This window comes from Trifolium pratense, linkage group LG1 (genome assembly GCF_020283565.1).
Source record: "Trifolium pratense cultivar HEN17-A07 linkage group LG1, ARS_RC_1.1, whole genome shotgun sequence".
NCBI classification, from domain to species: Eukaryota; Viridiplantae; Streptophyta; class Magnoliopsida; order Fabales; family Fabaceae; genus Trifolium; species Trifolium pratense.
The window spans coordinates 25,518,841-25,541,567 of record NC_060059.1 but is presented as its reverse complement, the minus strand read 5'-3'; the positions used below and the strand labels follow the sequence as shown (position 1 = coordinate 25,541,567).

Below are 22,727 nucleotides of genomic sequence, written 5' to 3'. Positions count from 1 at the left end.
TAGTTGAAGGTGTGATCGGCCCACAAATATCAGAGTGTATCAATTGGAGTTTGTGTGTAGCTCTCCATAAACTTTTCTTTGGTATAGGCTTCCTTTGTTGCTTACCCATGACACAATCATTGCATAGCTTGCTTGGTGTCCTTATTTCAGGCAGCCCTGTTACCATCTTCTTAGATTGAAGAGTTTTCAGCCCATTATAGTTGAGATGACCATAACGACAATGCCACAAATGTGTTTCATCTTCTGAGGCAGTCTTGAAGCATGATGAGACTTGAGACATTGGTGTTGCATGAAATACGAACATTCTGTTTGCTGACATCTTTGTTTGTAAAAACAAGCCTTCCTTTGAATGGTAGCAACGACATTCTCCATTTTGAATCAACACAGAAACTCCCTTCTCTATTAATTGTCCGATGCTAATCAAGTTGTTCTTTAACTCAGGAACATAGTACACATTAGTGATTACTTGCATAATTCCATTAACATGTAATTTAACATTACCTCTCCCAACTACTGCCATTTTGAAATTGTTTCCAAGCTTTACAGATTGTTGATATTGTTCATCAATATCTGTGAACCACTTTTTGTTGCCTGTCATGTGGTTGCTGCATCCTGAGTCAAGAAACCACAACTCAACGCTTTTCTCTTCATGTTCAGCATGGGCCATTAAGAGTATTTCTTCTGATTCATTTAGCTCAGCATAATGTGCATTCCTCTCCCAATCAGGGCACTCATATTGAAAATGCCCCAATTTGTGGCACTTGTAGCACTCAATTAGTTCTCTATTGAACTGTTGTCTGCCTCGACCTCTTCCTCTTCCTCTAAAACCTCCTCTCCCTCGACCTCTTCCACCAAATCTATCATTATTGTTTCTTTCAGAATTGTCATCAAGCGTCACTTTTAGCACCTGCTCTTCTCTAATGTGGGAATTCATTCTCTGCTCGTGAACAAGCAAACTACTTTGAAGTTCATCAATAGTCATTGTGTTAAGATCATTAGATTCTTCTATTGCAGCCACAACGTAGTCAAATTGTCTATTCATAGACCTCAATATCTTCTCCACGACCACCAACTGCTCCATACGTTCTCCATGTGCCTTCATTTTATTGGCAATGGATAACGTTCGAGAAAAATATTCATCTACCTTCTCTCCATCTTTCATCCCGAGCACCTCAAACTCCCTTCGAAGGGCTTGCAATTGAGCTCTCTTCACCTTTGTAGACCCTTTATATTTTTGCTTCATAGAGTCCCAAATATCCTTGGAAGTGTCCCGATTCAGAATTGTTTCCATGATGTTTCTGTCAATAGCTTGAAAAAGATAGTTTTTTGCTTTAAGATCCTTCAACTTTGCTTCCTCAATGCCCTTCAGTTGTTGTTCTGTTGGTTGAACTCCTGCCTCTACCGTTGGAATCCCGCTCTCCACCAAGGTCCAATACTCTTTCGATCTTAAGAGATTTTCCATCAACATAGACCAATGATCATAGTGACCATCAAATCTAGGAATGGCAGGTTGGACGAAATTGCTATTCTCTGCTGCCATTGTTGTTCCTTTACCAATCCTTGAGTATTTCTCTTACCAAAAGAAAAACTTCAGTTTTTCAACTCTCAAATTCCCCAAAACACCAGGCCCCGTGAGAAGCTCTGGTACCAAAATTGTTGAATATGAAAAGGGAATGCTACTACTCTATTATTCAACTGAAGTAGTGACTTTATAAAGCCTTACAAAGAGAAACTAAAACAAAAGACTCCACTAACTAATCCAAACGTGAATTGTGGAAAAGACTAAATCAAAGCAACAAACACTTCCTAATACATAGGAATTATTAACTACATGATAGAAACAACTTCTAACAATTATGACACATAAGCACACGTTTAACAGTATTATGTTTAGGAGAAATTTATCGAATGTGTCATAAACAGTGAATCATATAGTTTATTTGTTAGGGGAACTGTTTCTGTGTCTTTGGTTGAAAATGTGAAATTTTCATCTTTGAAGTGGGTTTTGACCAAAAATCCTGGTAATTTTTGCTCTTTTTATGAGTGAGAAGTGCAACCCGTTATATGCTGGAACCGATAAAGGTTGGTGGGTTTTTGGTATCAGGCGTTGATGATTATGCTTGGTGGGTGCTTTTCTCCTTTTGCTTCTTCCTTTGTCAATTTATTTTCTCTTTAACCAGTTGTTTTGATTCGGGTTTTGGGTGGACCGGTGTCAGGGTGGTGGCGCCTTAAGTGTTTTTGGTTTTTTCCTACTTATTTTGTTTTGTTTCTTTTGTGAGTACTTTCGATACTCCTCTTTGATTTTTTTTCCTCTTGCGCTTTATATATATATATATATATTTTTTTTTTTCTCTTTGCCATTATAAAAAAAAAGTTTATTTTTTTTTTGTATTAGTTCATAGACGTGTATGGATTAATTCTCTTTTTTTTTCTTTCTGATTGGTGTAATAATATTTTAGCTTGTCTCAATAGTATCCAAAGTGATTCATGAATCGTTAAAGTCGAGTATAACTTGTATTTCTTATAATTCAATTTTTACTTATAAAAAAAAATATAGATATTTTTTACATATCAAATCAAATAAACTATACATAATTAATAAGAATTAATAATTGCTTTCTATTATGTAGTAGTTAATAGTACAAAATATACATTACAATTTAGATAAGAAAATAAACACAATAGTACAATCAATTAAATCAAATAAAGAAGAAAAAACCAAGATGACCATTATTTAATTTCTCTAGGTCCCCCCACATTTTCATGAAACCTAAGTTGGTTATTGTTGATTGGTGAATGATTTTCCATCCTTAACAACCCCTTCATTACCAGCCAAAATTATGTACTTATCCTTTCTTGTAAGTTTAGTACATTCAAATCCCAAAGTATTACCAATCTCTTCTTGAACATGATTTGCCACATGAAATCTACAATCCTCAACATTCTCACTACTACCTTGCAAATATTTTTTAGGACAAACTTGGTTCAAGTACTGAACCGTGTAAACCGGAAAAGGATTTGTAAGAAAAAAAACCGGGTCCAAACACTTAAGACCACTAGCAGTTGTACCATGAAACATGCTGACGTGGCTATCAAGTGCAACGGGTGTTATCTCATCACACATTTCTGAAAATAAAGGGCTGAACCTTAATAAATATTTTTCTCTACATGTAGTCCCTTCTGGACACACAACTAGGTCCCCTTGTTGTAATAACTGCTTCATCATTTTTGAATCTTTATCTCTATTCCGCGTTAAACGCACCGTTTTAATTGGCGATAGTATTTCAGACATTCTACTTAAACTATAAGTTACCCCGATTAAATTCTTTTGTAATGTGAATGAAATGTAGAGTGGATCTAATAAGGTTCTATGGTTACACACGTAGAGATGGCCGTGATCACGGGCTTCAGCGCGATTTTGTTTGTTACTATGAGAGTTTTCTGGAAGTGAAGATGTGAGACGGATTCCGGAAAAGGTTAGTATTGGAGTTGCGATTTTGAATGGAAGTGAAATTGCAAGTATGATTCTGATAACAGATAGGATCAGTCCGTATGGAAGCCACATTAACATTGCTAATGATTCTGATGGAGTTGGTTTTAGAGCTAATCTTCCATCATGAAAAATAAGTGGTTTTGGGTATTTTTCTTTTGCTAGGTTTTTCCAACTTCTTTTGTCACCTTGTGATACAACATAGACTTCCTGTTATGACAAAACAAATTGTTAGTTTAATTCAAGGTCTCCAATATGTTAGTACTATTAAAGAAATTAAACACTAAGCATTAGATTAATATTTATTTAAAATAATAATAAACAAATTGGGCGCAAATTGTTCAACAAAATTATTAGATTCACTATTTGTATATGAATGAGAGGTCGAGACTTTTCCTTAAGTCATAGTCTTTGAGTCATTAAAAACATTTGACTTCAATTGTTTCTGCTTTAAAAAAATTGTGATCGGTTGTAAGTGTTAAAAACCATATATTAAAATTAATTTCTACAAAAATTGAATAAAGAATGCGATAATTATCGAATAATTGATGAAGGAAAACAAACCTTGCAAGAAGAGAAAATTTCATGATCAAGAATGTGATTAAATCTTGTAATACCAATCATATCTGATGAGCCTTTTCCCTCTTGAATTTGTTTCAAAGCATGCACATTTTTTGTCTCATCCATCAACCCAATATAGTAACCATTAAATATTTTCAACTCCTTACCAGCAACAAAATCAATTTCCAAATACTCTTTCAAGAAACTCTCAACCATAACACGAGGTAAATTACTAACACCCATTTTCTTCCCACCTTTATTAATCACATCAAAAATTTCTGAACCAACATCTTCCAAGAAGAATTTTGGCATAACTGATCTTCCAATTCTAAAGCTTTCCGCTTTAATACCGAAAAAACATGTCATGACCATAATCTTCAACCCCATTTTTTCTCCTGATAAATAAATAAGAGGGTATAAGAGAGTTAAAACAATGGCTCTAAATAATCCTCCTGCTTCAAATGCTACAAGCATGAAATATGGAAACAGAGAAGAAGATTTAAGCAGAGTGTTTTCGACATCGAAGATTAATGTGTGATCATTGAGGTCTGATCTATGAACAAGAGAGGTGAATTTTTGGTATTTAATTTGTGATGATGTTGTATTAGCAAAAGTGTTGCTAATAGTTCTATGAAAAACTATGAGGTGGTTTTTGAGTTGTATAAGGAGAAAACGGTACCAAAAGATGAAAAGAGATTTGAAGAAAAATGAACTAAACAATTTTGCCATATTTTGATATGAGATTTTGAGTAGTTATTTTAGGTACTGTTATTTGTTGTATGTTGTTATTTGATGAAATGGGAAATAGCATGTATTTATAGAACTAAACTATGGACCCATAATTTTTCATGTCATTAATACAACGAGTAGCAACTTGACTCTCAACAGCCAGCTTGACATGATTTGGCCACTAGCTAGTACTCGTCTATTTTTTTATTTGTTGACCAAATTCCAAAGTTTACTATTTTTTAATGTGATTTTTTTTTAGACGTCTTATTTTGATATGTATCGATACATCTGTTTTGATGGACAATTTTGATAGATTAAAAAATAGTGTTTATTAATTTTTTTTTTTTATATTAAACACTATTTGTGAATTACCTATAAAAATTATATATCTATTTCAACTGGTATCTATCCAAATAAGATGTACAATTTAGTGTTGAGCGTTCTTTAATTGACTAGTTCATATGATAATGGTACTTGAACAGCCTTTTTCTTCCTGGTCATTTGGCAAATTTAATTTTATTATGAATAAAAAATTAGCCATTGTTGACTCTAATCAGTGCAATCACACTACTGGTTTCGTAGAGAATGAATCAACCATGCACTTTAATTTAACTTAGGTTGGCAAGTGGATCTTAAATGGGGAATTATTAATTGTAATTCTTGAAAAATAATCAATCATGTTTTCAATGTTAATAATCATCGGTAAACATTATTCCTCCGTCCCAAAATATAAGCAAAAACTGGTAAACAAAAATGAATGTATTTGGTCCAAATTTTGAACCAAATACATAAGTTTTATTGACTCACTTTTGCTGGTATTTTGGGACGGAGTAGTACAGTATTTTTCACTATTGTATTTACAAGACCAATTTCGATTAAGTAAGTCACGTTTAAAATCACGGATTATTAGTTGGTTCAGTGGTGATTGGTCCTAAATTTGGTAGGAAGAACCATAGTTTGATTCCTCGCAACTACAATCGGCAGGAGGCTGGAACCACTTGATGACAGAACTGATCCTCGAACCAGATTAACTACTATTTGATCCCCACAACTACAATCGGAGGGGACTGAAACCACTTGATTCCAGAACCGATCCTCGAACCAAATTACACGGTCCAATGAACTGGATGATAGTGGTGAAAAAAAATCACGTTTAAAATCTTATACTTATGCAAATTTATCTTAATTTTTATAATTTATATAGTTATTTATTGTTTCCTTAGATCAAAAGAAATACGCAACAAGTACTTCTCCTGATGTTGATTGTTTGCTTTTGTATATACGCGTCAAAGATTTCATTCTATAATCTTTGTTAGAGTTTTAAGGTTCCGGTGTACAGCAATTGTATGTTACTACTAATCAACTACTAATGTGAACATTGACCTATCCATAATGGAAAAACTATGATCAATTATCATGACATTATCGGTTTTAGAAGAAAAAATTTGTTTTTTTATATAAGCAAAAACGAAAGGGTCACGCTAAACAGTGCCCCAAACAAATGATAAAGTTAATGATGAGAGAGAATAACTTTTCACTTTATTAAAACATTGAATGCACAATTTACGGGATAAAATTTCTATATTTGCATCCTTAACTAGTGCCCCGGGAGCACTGTTTAGCATTTTCCAAAACGAAAAAACACTATTAATCATACCATTTAGCACAAGTACGTACCAAGGCAAAACAACAGTTTACGTCTGGCTGACTTGCTCAATGCCAACCAACGGAAAAAGCTGAAAATACATACAAGCAAATTAAAAATGTTCCACAATACACTACCACAAGGTTTTTTTTTTCTTCCAATAATCACTTAATTGAGTTGCACATCACATTTTTATAAAAAAATGTAAGACGTTAAATTTATGAGTTTTTTCACTTATAAAATGATCAACATTCACTTCAATTCATCTAACTATTCCACTAATTACAACTAATAAGAATATTTTAGTAAATAAAACTAATTATTTTACCATTAAAATCAACTCGTAACTAACCATTTTTTTAAGAAGCACGCCCAATTCAAACGAGACACAAGAATTATATGTTATGTAGGTTAGGAGTGAAGAACTTATCTATTGATATAAATTTTGTAAGGCTGTTTGGAAGAATTAGTGAAATCAGTTTATAATTTTTTTTGGGTAAATGATCATTTACCCCCCTGCAAAATAAGGAAATTTTCGTTTACCCCCCTGCACAGATTTTTTTTCTGTTTACCCCCCTGCAAAAAATAGATTCTCTCATTTCGCCCCCTGGGTGTACAGCAGGACAAGTGATTGTGCAAATTTGCTGACGTGGCTTGTACACATGGAAAAAAATCATTTATATTTATTTTTAAATTCCACGTCAAATAATTTTTTTAAAAAAAAATTAAAATTAAAATTATTTTTCCTACAAAATTTAGAAAATGAATTTTTTTTTTTCAAAATTTTAAAAAACATTTCCTAGAAATAACTTTTTTTTTTCATACAAAATTATTGAGTATTTTTTTCCTAAAATAAAATAAAAAACGAATTTTCTTATTTTACTCCAAAAATAAAGATTTATTTTCAAATCTTTTTGAATTAAAAAAAACAGAATCTTCGCCGTAATCGTTTGCTTCCACCGTCATGATTGTATTCGTCGTCGTCTTCTTCAGTCGCCGAAATCATCTTCTACTTCATTATTGTCTTCTGCTTCTTTATATTTTTCTAGTTTTAGGGCAAATGGTTTTGATAGAAGAAGCAAACACCAATAAAACTTGTTTTTCTATTTTATATTTTTTTTCAAAATCTTTTTCTATTTTTTTTAATTCAAAGAGAATAACAAAAAATAAAGTTTTGTTTTTAAAAAATAAAGATTATGTTTTTTTTAATTCAAAAAGTTTGAAAATAAATCTTTAAAATTTTTATTTCGGAAATAAACTTTATTTCGGAGTAAATCTTTATTTTGGGAGCAAAATAAGAAAATTCTTTTTTTTTTTTATTTTGGGAGGAAATTTTTTTTTGCTGGAAAAATTTTTAAAATCATTTGTATGAAAAAAAAATTAATTTTTTTTGTAGGAATTTTTTAAAAAATTTTTGGGGAAACAAAACAGAATTTTTTTTTATTTTGTAGGAAAAAAATATTTTTTATTTTTTTAAAAAATATTATCTGACGTGGAATTTAAAAAATAAATATAAATGATTTTTTCCACATGTACAAGCCACGTCAACAGATTTGCATAGTCACTTGTCCTGCTGTACACCCAGGGGGCGAAATGAGGGAATCTATTTTTTGCAAGGGGGTAAACAGAAAAAAAATCTGTGCAGGGGGGTAAACGAAAATTTGCTTATTTTGCAGGGGGGTAAATGATCATTTACCCATTTTTTTTTATAAGCAGAAGTCAGTTTATAATTGATTTGGAAAATAGATTGTATATAAAAGTGGTGCCAGAATAGACTTTTGTTTCTAATTACAAAGTTTCAATACGATATGTAGTCAAATTGCAAGTATACATATAGTGTTATTTTAAAATATATAGTTTAAATTATACTTTTGACCCTCTAACTTTCTCAAACTTGTTTTTTTTTTTATAAGCAAAAAATAAATTATAAAGAGTACAAGGGGTACTCAACCTTCTAACTTTCTCAAACTTGTGACTTCGACCCCACAATTAGCCACTTTTGTAAAAGGATGACTCTCTGTTATTTTGATCAAGTCAATTACAAGTGACTCACATACCATTTCAGCGTATCTTGTCACATGGACTCACATACCATATTTTTGAAATAATCTATGTGTGATTGAACATTATATGATTATTTATCATGTTCTTCTTTGGATTATAGAATTCTAAATTCTCTAAAATTTTCAATCACCTTATCATCCAAACATAAAATTTATGTAGGATTATTTTGAAATTTCTACAAATTTATCATCCAATTAAAAAAAAAAATGAATTACCCTCTAAATTACATCAAAAATTTCTTTCAACTTATTTTGATTTTATTTAATACACACAATTCTCTCCAAAAAAAAAAAAAAAATTGACTCAAATATTCTCTCCAAATTCAATGTATGGTAAAAGAGAATTCGTATTATTCTACTTGTGCTGCATGCTGCAGGTGAATGCATGCATATCAAAACACCCAAAAATAAAGAGAGAATTTATATCTCTATGCATGTCAACGCAAAATAATGAAAAATTGAGCGGTTACGTTTGTGCCGACCACGGTTTGAAGTATCTGTCAAAACAAAACAATGCGCATGGGTGCTGCTTGCTCAGGCAATTCGATATGGTCTTATGAATGTGGATGGCCAATTAAGAAAATACACGATACCATTCATGTGGATATAACTGACTAGACCATATGGCCCATGCTTCTTTTAATTTAAACATTCAACGAATATTAATTGTTCATGAGTTCAACATCCTTGTCTTTTTCATGAGTTCATCCTAGTTATAAGAACCCATGAGATATATATCATTTAATCGTGAACATAACTCCGTTAATAGAGACGTCGTATTTTATATGTTGAAGTTAGATTCTTTGAATTATTGTTGGACACTCTACTTATTCATTTTAAGACTTTGTTTGGATAGTTTTGTTCTGGCCGAAAGCCCAATACACTAAAGGCTCAATTACTTATGTGATATATTATCTATGACCAAGGATTGAGAAATGATATGATTACCGACGTGAGTGTATTGCTCCAATACATGTTATCAAGCACCTATAAATGACACTCACAGAAGATATTTGAAACTCATTCCTTGCACATTGAGGACCGCACCACACGGTTATTTCTCAAATACCACTATTTCTAAATGCATATGCACTCACTCTCAAGGTACACATATTCATTAGCGAATCTAGGGGCGGGCTGAGGTGGGCCACGACCCAGTCCGACCTCAAAAAAATATTTTTTTATATATATATATAGAGTATTAAATTTAAATATATTATTAATAATTTTAAGTCACTCAGTATACATATTTGTACAAATATTAATGTAAATATTAATTTAGAGTTTATTATCGATGATTATAAGTAACTCGGTATACATATTAGTTCAAGTGTTAGTGTAAATATTAATTTTTTAAGTCCCATATTTTCACATTTGTTGCAATTTTAGTTTTATCTCAATTTTTTTTTTCTTTTTTTGCCGTAAAAATAGCAAATTTTAATGCCAAAAATATGTGAATTTTGGCCTCATCTTTAGATTTAATGTTGGAGACAATAAATCATCTTTATGGTCAAAAATCACAATTTTTAGAGTAAAAATATAGATTGTTGGTACCAAAATTGTAACATATGAAAATAGAGGGACAAAAAAATTCAATTTAAAAATAGATTGACTATTTTCGGCTCACCCACAATATTTTTTCTGGTTCTGCCACTACACATATTTTACTCCAATTTAATACTTTTTGTCACCTTAATCAAATACTGACTTGAGCATTTATAGTGCATGTAGATTTTGCAATAATTCATCTAGATTTAACCCAAATTTTAAGAATGGTGTGCAAGAATCTCAACCTAAAATAAAAAAAAATTGTGTGGAGTGTTCCTTTGTTGTTATTTAAGATCAGGGGGTCTCCAATTTTTTGGAGACCTTGTGCGATTATTAAAAATAGACCATAATAAAAGAAAAACTACAAAAAAAATAAAAAAATTGTCATCGATTTAAATTACAAATAACATCGATAACTCTAAAAAGAAAAGATTAATTTTGATGTGCTATACTATCAATCACTCACAATATATAAATTCTTATATATTTATTAATTGAAATCAAATATTCTATATAAATATGTAATTATGATTCATTGAAAATGGAAAATGTATTTAGATTGATAATAAAATACAAATTAGATACAAGAAAAGTTATAATTTTTTTCAATATGTTTGTATGGAGGATTTTAGATGCATTTAAGATTTTTTTTAAAAAAACTAAATAAATAACATACAAAATTTTCTTCCGGATTGTAACTTTTGTGGCCTCTTTCGAATAGGATACCATGCTTGAGAACAACCTCATGATCTTTCTCCTTATTTTCTTATTTAATAATGTTGATTTTGAACAATAGAATAATGACTCGAGTATATCGCAAATTCTATGACGGTACGCAACTTCTAAATATGAGGTCTATAAGGAAGAAAATAACAAAGCCTAGATTAATTATCATAAGTCCGCATTTCAATCACATCACGCATATTCATCAACTTAATTAGGGTGAGTTTCCAAATTTTAGTATTGGTTACTAAAAATTATGAATACTCTCTGGTCCTATATATAAGGACCACATTGGGAAAAACACACGTTAAGGAGGTTTCTTTTTTACTAAAAATTATAAAATGTTATGTGTTATTCCGAAACTAATATTGGAAATATGTCTGTGTAATAAATGCATAACAGTGAAATATGTTATATTTTATACAATTTAATAAGGGTAGATAATAGATTATTTATTTAATAAGAATAAATTTAAAAAGTGTTTTATATAAAAATGACCAAAAATATTTTCCAAAGTGTTCCTTATATATAGGACCAGATGAACTAATTTTATTTGTGATAAATTAAACATAGAAAAGTGTGAAAGTTAAACTATTAAATATTTGTTTTTTTTTTGTTACACTATTAAATATTTGTTTAATCACACACAACAGAAAAATATTGTCATAAAAACTTACTATTTAAGGTTTTAAAGAGTGTCTCGGCATTTGTTAGCATTTGCCTAAAAGGTATACTACATAGAGAAATATATTTTTATTATTTATGTTTGAATTCATGTCTTATCGCTACCCCTATTCTCAAGCTAGTTTTTTAGGTGGGTATGCTTTAAATATTGGTATTTTTTTGCTCTCCGCGCTTAATTGATGAGAGCTATTTTGACTATTGAAATTGCTTCTGACAAGGGTTGACATCATTTTGGCTAGAAAGTAGAAACTGATTTTCAACTTGTTACATTGACTTTCAAACAATCTCGCATATTATTCCTTGGACTCTTCATAACATATGGCGAAATTACATGCATCTTCTTTCCCAAATATATTTTAAAATCACTCACATTTTCAAAGAAGAGAATTATTGTGCTGATAAAATGGCCAATATTAGTTTACCTTTAAACTAGTGTCGTTTTTTTTTATTTTAATAATATTTCTTTAGGTTACTTCTTTGATAACTTCTTTAGAGTCTTGCCAAGATTGTTGTTACCTTTCTACCCTTTTGGAAACATACTATTTATAAGCTCTGGAAAACATACTATTTATAAGCTCAAATTACTGAAATTTTTAGCAAATTTATAATCTAATATAATAACAGTAATACTACTTTTCGGTCCTTATTATAAGTTTATTTTTTGGAGGGTATTTTTGTCCTATTTATAAGAAATTGTCACCATTTTAAGGTGTAATTTATTTCTTAAAAGACTTATATTGTCAAATGGTTTAGTGGTTAGAATTTCACCCTTAATATAAATAAAAGAAGTCTGATATTCAAATCGTAACTGTTACACATAAATGTGATCTCCCTACCAATTGACATAAACTCATAAGGAATTCTTAACAGACTTTTGTACCTTCATTTATACATGTTTGTGATTTTAATAGTATTAGTGTGTATTTAATGTCCCACTACTATTTTCTTAGCTAGACATATTTACTAGCATAAAAGATCCGTCGGCTTATCGACTTAGATTAGGAAGTTGTAGTAAAACATTCGTACCGTGAAGCAAATCAATGCGCGGATGCATTAACAAACATTGGAAGCAACATGACAAATGGTTGTGTCTTTTTTAATTCGTGTCCTATCAACATTAGGCATATTTTTCTAGCGGATGTTATAAGGATCGCGACCCCTAAACTAATTCACTTGTAATCGTTTCTTTTTCGGGCTTAGCACCTCTTTTTTTACAAAAAAAGAAATAATATACTAAGAGCACATATTATGATATTGAAATTCTACATTTAATAATGTAAAAAAATTAAGGAAAAATAAGCTAACATATGCCCTAAACACATATGTTAGTGATTATGAAACTTAATTAGACGTGACACAGTTACGTATTTATTTAAAACTTAATAACTTTAGTTATTTAAAAACTTAATTAGACCTGACGTAGTTAGGTATAGTAGACGATATTTTCTCTCCCCACCCCCATGAATCTTTTATCCCCTGAATTTCTAATTTTGCCCTTGAAAAAACATCGGTTCGTAGAAACCGAAGTTTTTTTTTGCCTTGAAAACAAATTTCGGTTTCTAAAAACCGAAATTTACTCTAAATTTGCACTAGAAAAAATTCGGTTTCTGCGAACCGAATTTTTCTGCAAGAACAAAATTGGAATATTGGGAGGTATAAAAGATGCACGGGAGGGGGAAGAGAAAACATCATAGTAGACCATAGAATTATAGAACTATGTCGGTTAAGTCTAACTTATTCTCACCCTATATTATTGTATGATCTTAGCCATACTAATTCAAACAAATGGATCGATCAATCACTTGTTTCATTAATAGAAACATTTTATAACTTCCTATAAAATAAAAAAATAAAAAAATAAAAAATCTCTCCTCCCCTCCAAAAGAACATAGAACTGTATATAGTGTACTACATTGACTTTTATAATAAATTGTACCAATAACTTCAATTGACACAAAAAATAAAAAATGTAATTAATAACTTCATCGATTGAATTATAAATGCAAAGAGGAGGAAATGGTCAGAGAAAGAAATGGCCCAACACGGATATATGGCCATCATATACGGACCATACACACCATAATGTTCAAAAACCAAAACCAATAGAATATTGGAGAAAGATCCTAGATTTTGCCTCCGGTTTTCCCATTCCCTTTGGTGTTGGAGTTGCTTGAATCGTTCAAGGGTCATGTACCACCATAATTAAATCACTCATGCATGCACATCCCATTGAAACCCATCAAAATTAACGGTTTATGAGTTTTTATTTAATACCGTTAACTTTGATGAGTCTCAATAACATATCAAATTATGTTTAATTTTTCTAAAAATTTCTATGAATGATCTATATGATATAAATTTTCAATCCAACGATGAATTTTGTAAAATTCATATTCGTTATAATGAAATCGCTAACTTGTGCACCATACACCATATGGTGCACTTATGCATGTTAGACAAAACCCTTTTTCCCACCCTAAATTGTTCACACTAGAAAACACACTATCAAAAGATATCTCTCGGTAAGATTTACACTACTAGGAGATACTCCCGGTAGATGGAGGAAATTGTGGGATTCTGATTAATTTAAAAGGGCGAAGTGCAACCATCGTGTTAGAAAGAAAGATTCTAATCAGAAAATAAGTTATAAAAAACGACCAACTCACATTTACTTACAAGTCATATTTTGTAGTCGATGCCTTAGACAAAATATAAAAATCTATTACTTCTCCTTTGAATCTCTTGGAGATTTTCGGTGATCTTATATGCACATTCATCCATAATTTATTTATTTTTGCTACTAGTAGAACAACATCAAATGTAGTAGTTGAGAATGAGATGCTTTATTGGTGGAAAACCACATGCTTCACAATTATTTGAAAAAAATCCAAAGTACTCTGGATCCTTATTTAATTTTTTTTTCTTGAAAAAATCATAATTTTTTAGTCTAACTAGTTTGTAAAAGCTAAATTGCTCTTTTAATCTCTCAACTTAGTTGTAGAAGCTAAATTGCTCTTTTAATCTCTCAACTTATTTGTTAGTTTTTATTTTGGTCCCCTAACCAGTTTTTGGTTTTATTTTAGTGTCTTAACTGTATTTTTTCGTTAGTTAATTTGGTTCTTTCCGTTTGTTAATTTTGAGCTAAAAATGTTAACATTCATCTTCATCTATTTCCGAAAGAAAAAAAAAACCCTACTTTATGTGACATTTCTAGAAATGGATGAAGACGAAGAATTAGTAGCAGTTTTCCTTTCTTTTTTTTTCTTTCAAAAATAGATGAAGATGAAGGATTCATATGGATAAGATAAAAGTTAACATTTGTAGCACAAAACTAGCGGAAATGACCAAAATGGCTAACGGAAATATAGTTAAGGACCAAAATGGGACAAAAACAAAATAGGAGACCAAAATAAAACTAATAAATAAGTTAAGGGACAAAAAGAACAATTTAGCCAAGGATAAAATTAGAATTTTTGTAAAATGTGGGGGTGGAGAGTAGGTTTGAGGGCATACAAAAATTCTAACTAATATGCATCAAAGTTTTAGATTGGGCTTGAAAATGAACTAAGTATTAGAGCTCTAAAGATGTGGGCTTTTCAACAAAAATAACAAATGTGGGCTTTTCAACAATGTTATCATCACCAAGGTGGATGAAAAATATAAAGACCTCAACATGTTAAGTCAACAAAGACAAAACAACCTAAGCAAAAGTCCTTTTTCTAAAACATTGCCAAAATTATCAAACAAGTCACTATACAAGCAAACTTGACAACTAACTGAGGTTCCTAATGGCTGTACAAAAGCACATACAAATCAAACTAATGAAAAATAGCCTAAACTCACATTGCGATGAAAATAATCGTCAAAATTTCCAAATCATCCTTCCTGCAAACCTGCATAAAATGTAGAAAAATGTCAAAAACAATCAGATTACAGCGAGAACCGGGTTCATCTCAACATTGGGAAGAATATAACAGAATACGCACTTGGGAATTGAGAACCGGGTTCATCTCCACCACTGGTGTTGAAGTTTGTAGGAAACTGAACTGAAATTAAACCTTTGCCAGCTACAACCGCTGTCTCTGGGGAAGCTGTTAACCCAATATCCGTACTACTCGAAGATCTGATTCCTGCAAAAAGAGTCTTAGCTACAAGAGCATTTCATTTAGAAGAGTTTGAAAGAGATGCATCTAACACGTTAGAGTTTGACGCTTATTAGAAGACAGATACCGCTTAGAGTTTGAACATGAACCAAAAATTTCATGCTCAAAGTAAGATGTCATCATAAGAGCAAACTCAGTTTAATTTGATAAGCAACTATATGCCGATCTTAGACATCCAATTATCCTCTATGAATAACAGACATGGACACCTGACACACGACACCGATAATAATTAGAAAAAACGAAAAATTATTGAGTGTAACTTGTCGGTATTAGACATTGACACATGTCAGACATCAGACACATCTTCTATCTAAAGTGTCGGTTACATACTTCACTCAAGTTTCAGGAAGGTATATCAGTCTAATTCCCAATTATAGATGTGGAAATTATGTATTTTATGTATGGATGTAGTATTTTACTTATGACATTAATGTATATTTGTTACCAAAAAATCCACCATGTATAATATGAAATGATAATTTAGTATCAGGACTACCCTCATAGCTGTAAAACAATATATAAAATCCTTTGCAGATTGAAGAAGAATGAGAGCATCAAATGCATATATTGAATCAGATATGAGACTTTGGTGGCAAATACATGTGTTAAATAAATTAGTAATCATAAGTTTTGTCAATTTAGTATACAAATTTAATTTCAAAATAGAGCCTGGTGAGGCAACAGCAAAAGCAAATCAAACCCTAAAAATATCCCCTATATATAAGTGATAACTAGGTTCCACGGTACACTCAATTTAAAAAAGTTATCTCAAAAAAGATTTTTTTTCTTAACACTCCGATTCTTAGGGAAAGCGGTCCTAGTAATCCGGCAATGATTGTTCCAGCTAGAGATCGAACTCGGGAGCTCCCGACCACTTCGACCTTAACTGGAGTTCATTACCCACTTGAATCAACCATTTGAAGCTCCTGTTTTTTCGACCTTAATTGTTAGCTGTTAGCTGTAGGAGTCAGAAAAAATGATCATTTTTTTTTTCAGATGTAATAGACCTATAGCAAATAATTACAAATACAATAGAATCTTTAGACACCTTTTAATTAAACACAAGAAATAAATATGATAAAGAACACAAGACACGGGTGGCAAATACATGCATTAAACAAAAACACATTTGGGCATTTAATATAAATGTTAGAAGAGACACAGGTGACATGTAAATAAACCAAAGTCAATTTACCAATACACGCTGCTTTATGCTCCAATTTTGCACAAAAGAAAAAGACTAAGGGTTAGGATCCATGACTCATTTTTAAAAATATCAATAATATACTATTTGTAGAGAAACTATTTAACTATTATTTTGTTCAAATAGGAAAGATTACATACATGGCACAACACCAGTTTGAGATGTGAACACAGTTAGTACTAAAGAGAGATTGTTAAGAGTCCCACATTCTATAAAATATGACCTCAAATGAGTAGTGGGAACTGGGAAGTCCTCGCATTAGAGCCAGTTTTGTAATGTTGTTTAGTTCCTTATTGGGAATACATGATAGAAGAAATTACTCATCTTATTTCCAAACTTAACCTTTACCAAGCATAGGCTTATTTTTTTTCAAAATTGTCTTTTGTCTTGTCTCCGAAGAATGTATCTTTCTCGTACTCATCACCTTAGCTCAGTTGGTAAGGGACATTGCATTTTATATGCAGGAGCTGGGGTTCGAACCCCGGACACCCCACTTATCCACCTTAAGGGTGGAATTTCTAGTCACTAGGTTACCTGACCCAAAAAAAAAAGAATGTATCTTTCTCTTAAGACTGAGATCAGTTAGAAATTGGTTTAGACTAACTTAACCCTTACAAAACGAGTTTGTAATGTGGTGGCTTCTCGTTACTTATAAACACATTTTCATGTCATATCTAATCCAACATAACATGGGACTCTTAACAAATATACGTGAAGGTAAATATCCTAAAATGTAATCAAAATCAAATGCGCACATGGAAGATAAAACCAACAAAGGAATAAACAGCTAATTTACCGTGGAGTATGATGACAAGTAAGAAAAAAATAGTGATGACCATAGCAGAAAGATTTGTATATATTGAAGACGACGATGATTTGCTTGCTTTCATCTTTTGAACTTCTTTCATTTTCTTAATCCTCGCACGCTTCCTCAACGCAAGTTCCGCTAATTCCTTCATATACTTGTGATCACCAGCATCCAAAGATGGACCTTTAGGAGGCAAAGGTGGTTTTTGAGGCTTTCTTGGGTTAGTAAACTTAATCTTCTGTTTTCCATTAACATGTTCTAAACCTTTATCCACCAACAATTCTAAACTACAATCACCAACAACCAAAACATCACAAGAATTTGAAGAACTACTACATGATTCAATTCCATTTTTACCCTTTTCTGATCCATCTAAATTCAAAACACCATTCAATGACCAAGGAAAACCATTCATTGAATCTCTCTCATCATTGCTTGTATCTTCTTCACTTGTGTTCTCACCACTTTCAATATCAAATTCAACATCTTTCTCTCTTAGAATAGCACGACCCATCTAATCTAAATCAATAATTTTAAAAAAACCCATCTCAGAACCATCACAAAGATACCATTTTTCAATAATAAAAAGCTTAACAAATTACTCAAAAGCAATGAATTGAAAACAAGATAGCAAATAAAAATTGAAAAGAAGATGAAAAAATAGAGGGTGATAGATGTACCTTAAGTCAAAGGGTAGAACCCTGGGAACGATGGTAATGTTGAAACATTCCTAAATAGGAATATATTGATGCACGCAGGCACACTCAGACAAAGACAAACATTTTTAAAAACAAAATAAAAATAATTTAAAAAGACAAGAATTTAAGGTTTTTAAGTTTTATTAATGATCAATGGTTTTTCAGTCTTTTATTTAATGTATTTTATTGTATTTTAATTAATGTTTTTAAAAGCAGCCTAACGTTATTAATGGTTTGAAACTTGAAAGGTGTTTTTATTTGGGAAAGAGTCAACAAAATCACTCTATCCTCTCAATTCCACAAGAAGACGACAACGGTTATTTCCTCGTTGTATCCTTATCCACTATCCATCACTATCAAGTGTTTCAAAAGTGTGTCTATGAGACATTTCCCTTTAACAATTGGGTCATAGGTGTAAAGGAGCCCAACTTTTCATCAATTATTAGTTTTTCTAGTTACACCCTAAGAAATTTTGGTTACAACACTTTGACACAAATTAGTAGAGCACCTTTAATGGTGAACTCAACAAATAGAATGATCTTACTTGATGATTAGAAAAGTTGTTGCCGGAAAACGTCCGTAGTTGATCGTCCAACGGAGGTTTTACCTGCAGACACTCTGATGCTTAAGTCATTTCAAAGAATGAGGCACAAGTTTAAGTGTTAGTTTAAAATGGAGTTAGAATCCTCTCCATTTTTTGCTTTCTCCATTTTTGCCATTACTAAAGTTTTGAGAATATATAAATGCAATGACGTGACATTTGGTGGACCCAATGATTTAATATATAGTAATGGAGAGTAAAAATGGAGAGGATCCTAACTTGTTTAGAGTGAGAATTGAATACATAACCCTCCTGCAGAGGAGGGTTTTTATAGAGCACCCAACGCTGAAACAAAGGTCTTCTTAATGGGTCATGTTGAGCAACCCATTAAGGATGATTGTCAAGACTTCTCCTTGGTCAAGCTGCTCCGCTTATTAGGGATAAGGGATAATCTTGGATGACACGCATCCTCGTGTCAAGGAGCATGTGGGAAATGTGCGTGCTGACGTGGATGGGCAAGGCCAAGTCATGTTGGACTGTCCTCGACGTCCTAGTAGAAAGGATTTGGGTCAACTTTTAGGCCCAGTCCAGAACATAGAAATTTATGGGTCTCAATAAAATCGCATCATCTTAAAATAATTTATTCATTTTTTACTTCAATGATACAACTTTAAAAAATCCATTTTGGGTCCCACAAAGTACCCTTACGATACCAAGCATCAGGCATGCCACATGAAAGAATGAGACTGCCTTGTAGTACTCCAATAGTAAACTTGCTTAGTTTGTTGAAAGTAATGTACTCCAGCTTGGGGGACAAGTTGAAATACCAAGCGCTAGAGCTACTCTTATGTATTAATAATCCAAAGTACTCCTAGGCTCGTGAAGAGGCTCTTTTAGGTATTATATATTTCAAATGGAATCCATGTTTAAATATGGAGGGTAGTGAGGAGATATATATTGATAACAACCAGAGAGAAGGCTTTTGCAAGTAAATTTGCGATTTTCATTAATTTACAGAGAAAAATTCAATCAACAATGTATCAGAGCAGTTTGCTCTCTCAGAAGAAAACTTCTTCTGGCCAAATAACTTCCTAATAACTTCCAACATAATATAAAAAATAACAAACAACAAACTTAAATACAATCCACAACCAATAACTAAAAATGGAAGGATAAGAAAAACTATGCATTGAAAAATGCAAAATTTAGACCTTTAAGATGTTGACTGCATAAATTCCAAGATACTAATTTTTTTGTGTTGGTTCTTAATTCTTAACCATGTTCATATGTTTACTTTCCTCAATCTTACTTAAATTTTTCATTTGCAGAGTAAGTGTCAACCAGAAACTGCAAATGTTTCTACCGATGAAGAAAATGTGCATCGCAAAGCCTTGGGAAGACTCTTGTATCAGAAACTAAACAAACCAAGCATGTGAAGATTGAACCAAAAAATTGAGAAAATTATGAACATGTTAAGATGCATTAGTATTTCGTTTAGTACTTTAGTTATTTTGGTCGATGTTTCTATATTTAGGTTTATGTGATGTACTTTATTTTGATGGTTTTTGTATTTGAAGTATGATTTTTAATTTTCTAAAACAATGGGTTGATGTAGGTTGATCGAAAGTTTCAAGTGAAGTATGGTTTAAATCTTGTCAAATTCATATTGTGATAGAAAAATGCTTCTTAGTACGAAACGAAACATGAGAATGATCATGGCCATTGAATTTGTATACCAACTGCACCATGATTTCCGCTCCAACCAAATATTATATGCATGTTCTTTTTTATTTTTTCTTTAATGTGTAATTCTTGCACTTCGTTTACATCACGGTTCGTACTAAATAGCACAGCTGATTGTGATATTCTTATTCTAAGGTCTTTCTTTTTGCGCTCCAACTGCTATCTTTGGAGGAAACAAATCCGTGTGATTAATCTAGTGCTAAATAATTGACCACGTGGCTTTCTCATTAATTTTATTTGAAAAGTAAAAAAATTAAGGGTCTTGCTAACGAGTGCCCCCGGGGCACTCTTTAAGCATTCTATTTAAAGAAACTTTTTATTCAAAAAGTTAAACACTACAATTTCCAATGCGTTGACTTTACGCATTCCGATAAAAATTCTATAAAAAGTTTACTATTTATGGGCTTAAAGAGTGCCCCCGGGGCACTATTTAGCATTTGCCAAAAATTAAAGATCCTTGGGGTCGTGAGTTCTACTCCCCCTTGGGACAGCTTTAGTTTTATTTTGTTATCTTTTATTTAAGCTGCTCTATTTATTTTTTTAAAAAAAAAAATTACATTTTATTATTTATTTGAAAATAAAGAATTAATTTTTAAAATTAAGTTGCAATTTTTATTAAAAATACTATCAATATTTAATGTTATTAACTTAAAAGTGTATTTTATTAAATTACCGTAGAAGATGTTTTTTATATTAGTGGTATTATTTACATTTTAAAAAAAGATTACTCTATTTATTTATGTTTGTTTTGATGTTATTTACAAATTTAAATAGATTATGTTCTTTTTAAAAAAAAAATGTATTTTTATAGGGCGTCCATATTTATTTTTTGCCTCCGGCCTCCAAAATCTCAAGATTGGCCTTGTTAAAAGGCAAAAAATTTAAATATATTATTTAACTATCATATTGTTTTTGCAAGACATTGCATTACTTATGCATAGGGCTGAGGTTCAAAGTTCGAACCCCAGTCATCTCACTTATTTACCTTAAGAGTGAAATTCTACCTACTATGCTGCTTGACAAAAAAAAAGTTGGAGGCAATACAATAATAGATTTCAATATTTGATTATAATTTTGTAGCTCAATTAGTGTGAATGAATTGAACATGTCATTGAACCCGAAATACATGGTTCGATGATTCACACGGAACTGACGGAAGACAAAAACTCTACTAACTGATGGAAGACAAAAACTCTACTAAAGAGAAGAGTAGAAAATATCATGAGGTGACAGTGCGAGATTGCCTAGAAAAGGGCCCACGTCATAAGTTCTTTTCGTAGCCGTTGGAGTAAATATTGACCACAGTGAGTTTAACTTAACGTATTCCCGAAAGTTGTACTCCTATTTCCTATGATTCTCGAGCTAACTAATTACTATACTCCAAGATGCCTGCCTTTCTATATTCTACTCATAGAATTAAATTAAATTCAACGAAGATGTGTCTTTTGAATTTAGTGCAACTTTGTATATATATACGTATATTAGTTATCCTTTTCTTTATCTCAATTACAGTTATTTTATTTATTTACAGAGTCTCATCGTAGTATTGCCGTCTTGTTTCTACAACAAATATGTCTGGCTTGGGTTATGAGGAGACATTTGAACTGAATGGAGAGCTAATCAAAACCACAGTAACATATAGTAATGACGCAAAGATTGATAACCATATCTCGTCTTTCCTTCGCCCTTCTATTAATCATCAAACTAAAGTTATCGGCTTTGATGCCGAGTGGTTTCTGAGTCATACTCGTGAAAAAGGAAAATTTTCCCTGTCCCAATGTGCAAGCATACAGCTATGTGATGGACATTCGTGTCTTATTATTCAGCTAAATTTATTTCATAATTGGTCTCGTGATTTGTCTTTCATCAAACCACTGCTTAACTTCCTTAGTATGCCAGATTATACTTTTGTGGGAGTTGGCATAAAAACAAATTTGGCTAAGCTGGAGAAGTATTATGGGATTGGATGCAGAAATTCTGTGGAACTTGGACCGTTAGCTGCTACTGTAATGTTTGATCCTCTTTTGAGTTATTGCGGCGTTGATGAACTTGCTTTTGCGGTTGATAGTGTTGTATAAATTGGACCTAATCACAATAATAAATCACATATAAATTTAAATAATC

At 31.6% G+C, this 22,727-nt stretch overlaps 3 protein-coding genes across 6 annotated transcripts; 1 reads left to right on the top strand and 2 right to left on the bottom strand.

Moving 5' to 3' along the window:
- Positions 1-2,592: 2,592 nt before the first annotated feature.
- On the bottom strand, positions 2,593-4,842 carry LOC123902129 (probable glycerol-3-phosphate acyltransferase 2). The gene is made up of 2 exons (XM_045951788.1): positions 4,055-4,842; positions 2,593-3,700 (listed from the first exon to the last, which is right to left on the bottom strand). The coding sequence occupies exons 1-2, from the start codon at positions 4,778-4,780 to the stop codon at positions 2,780-2,782; spliced, it is 1,647 nt and encodes a 548-aa protein (XP_045807744.1). The 5' UTR covers positions 4,781-4,842; the 3' UTR covers positions 2,593-2,779.
- A 10,207-nt stretch (positions 4,843-15,049) lies between these two features.
- LOC123902127 lies at positions 15,050-18,513 on the bottom strand. Of its 4 annotated transcripts, none has more exons than XM_045951784.1 (4): positions 18,302-18,513; positions 17,610-18,140; positions 15,430-15,591; positions 15,050-15,336 (listed from the first exon to the last, which is right to left on the bottom strand). In XM_045951784.1, the coding sequence occupies exons 2-4, from the start codon at positions 18,133-18,135 to the stop codon at positions 15,320-15,322; spliced, it is 705 nt and encodes a 234-aa protein (XP_045807740.1). In that variant the 5' UTR covers positions 18,136-18,140; positions 18,302-18,513; the 3' UTR covers positions 15,050-15,319. The 4 variants fall into 4 exon arrangements, with proteins under 4 accessions (XP_045807740.1, XP_045807742.1, XP_045807741.1 ...); XM_045951786.1 differs by having other exon boundaries at positions 15,430-15,573; XM_045951785.1 differs by having other exon boundaries at positions 17,610-18,135; positions 18,302-18,429.
- A 3,661-nt stretch (positions 18,514-22,174) lies between these two features.
- Positions 22,175-22,681, top strand: LOC123891093. Its single transcript, XM_045940902.1, has one exon. The coding sequence runs from the start codon at positions 22,175-22,177 to the stop codon at positions 22,679-22,681; it is 507 nt and encodes a 168-aa protein (XP_045796858.1).
- The last annotated feature ends 46 nt before the right edge of the window (positions 22,682-22,727 follow it).

Coding starts and splice junctions, on each gene's coding strand:
- LOC123891093 (XM_045940902.1), top strand. CDS start 22,175: ATGTCTGGCTTGGGTTATGAGGAGACATTTGAACTGAATGGAGAGCTA.
- LOC123902129 (XM_045951788.1), bottom strand. CDS start 4,780: ATGGCAAAATTGTTTAGTTCATTTTTCTTCAAATCTCTTTTCATCTTT. Junction 3,701..4,054: donor AAATTTTCTCTTCTTGCAAG/GTTTGTTTTCCT, acceptor TTGTCATAACAG/GAAGTCTATGTTGTATCACA.
- LOC123902127 (XM_045951784.1), bottom strand. CDS start 18,135: ATGGGTCGTGCTATTCTAAGAGAGAAAGATGTTGAATTTGATATTGAA. Junction 15,592..17,609: donor ACTTGTCATCATACTCCACG/GTAAATTAGCTG, acceptor ATGCTCTTGTAG/CTAAGACTCTTTTTGCAGGA.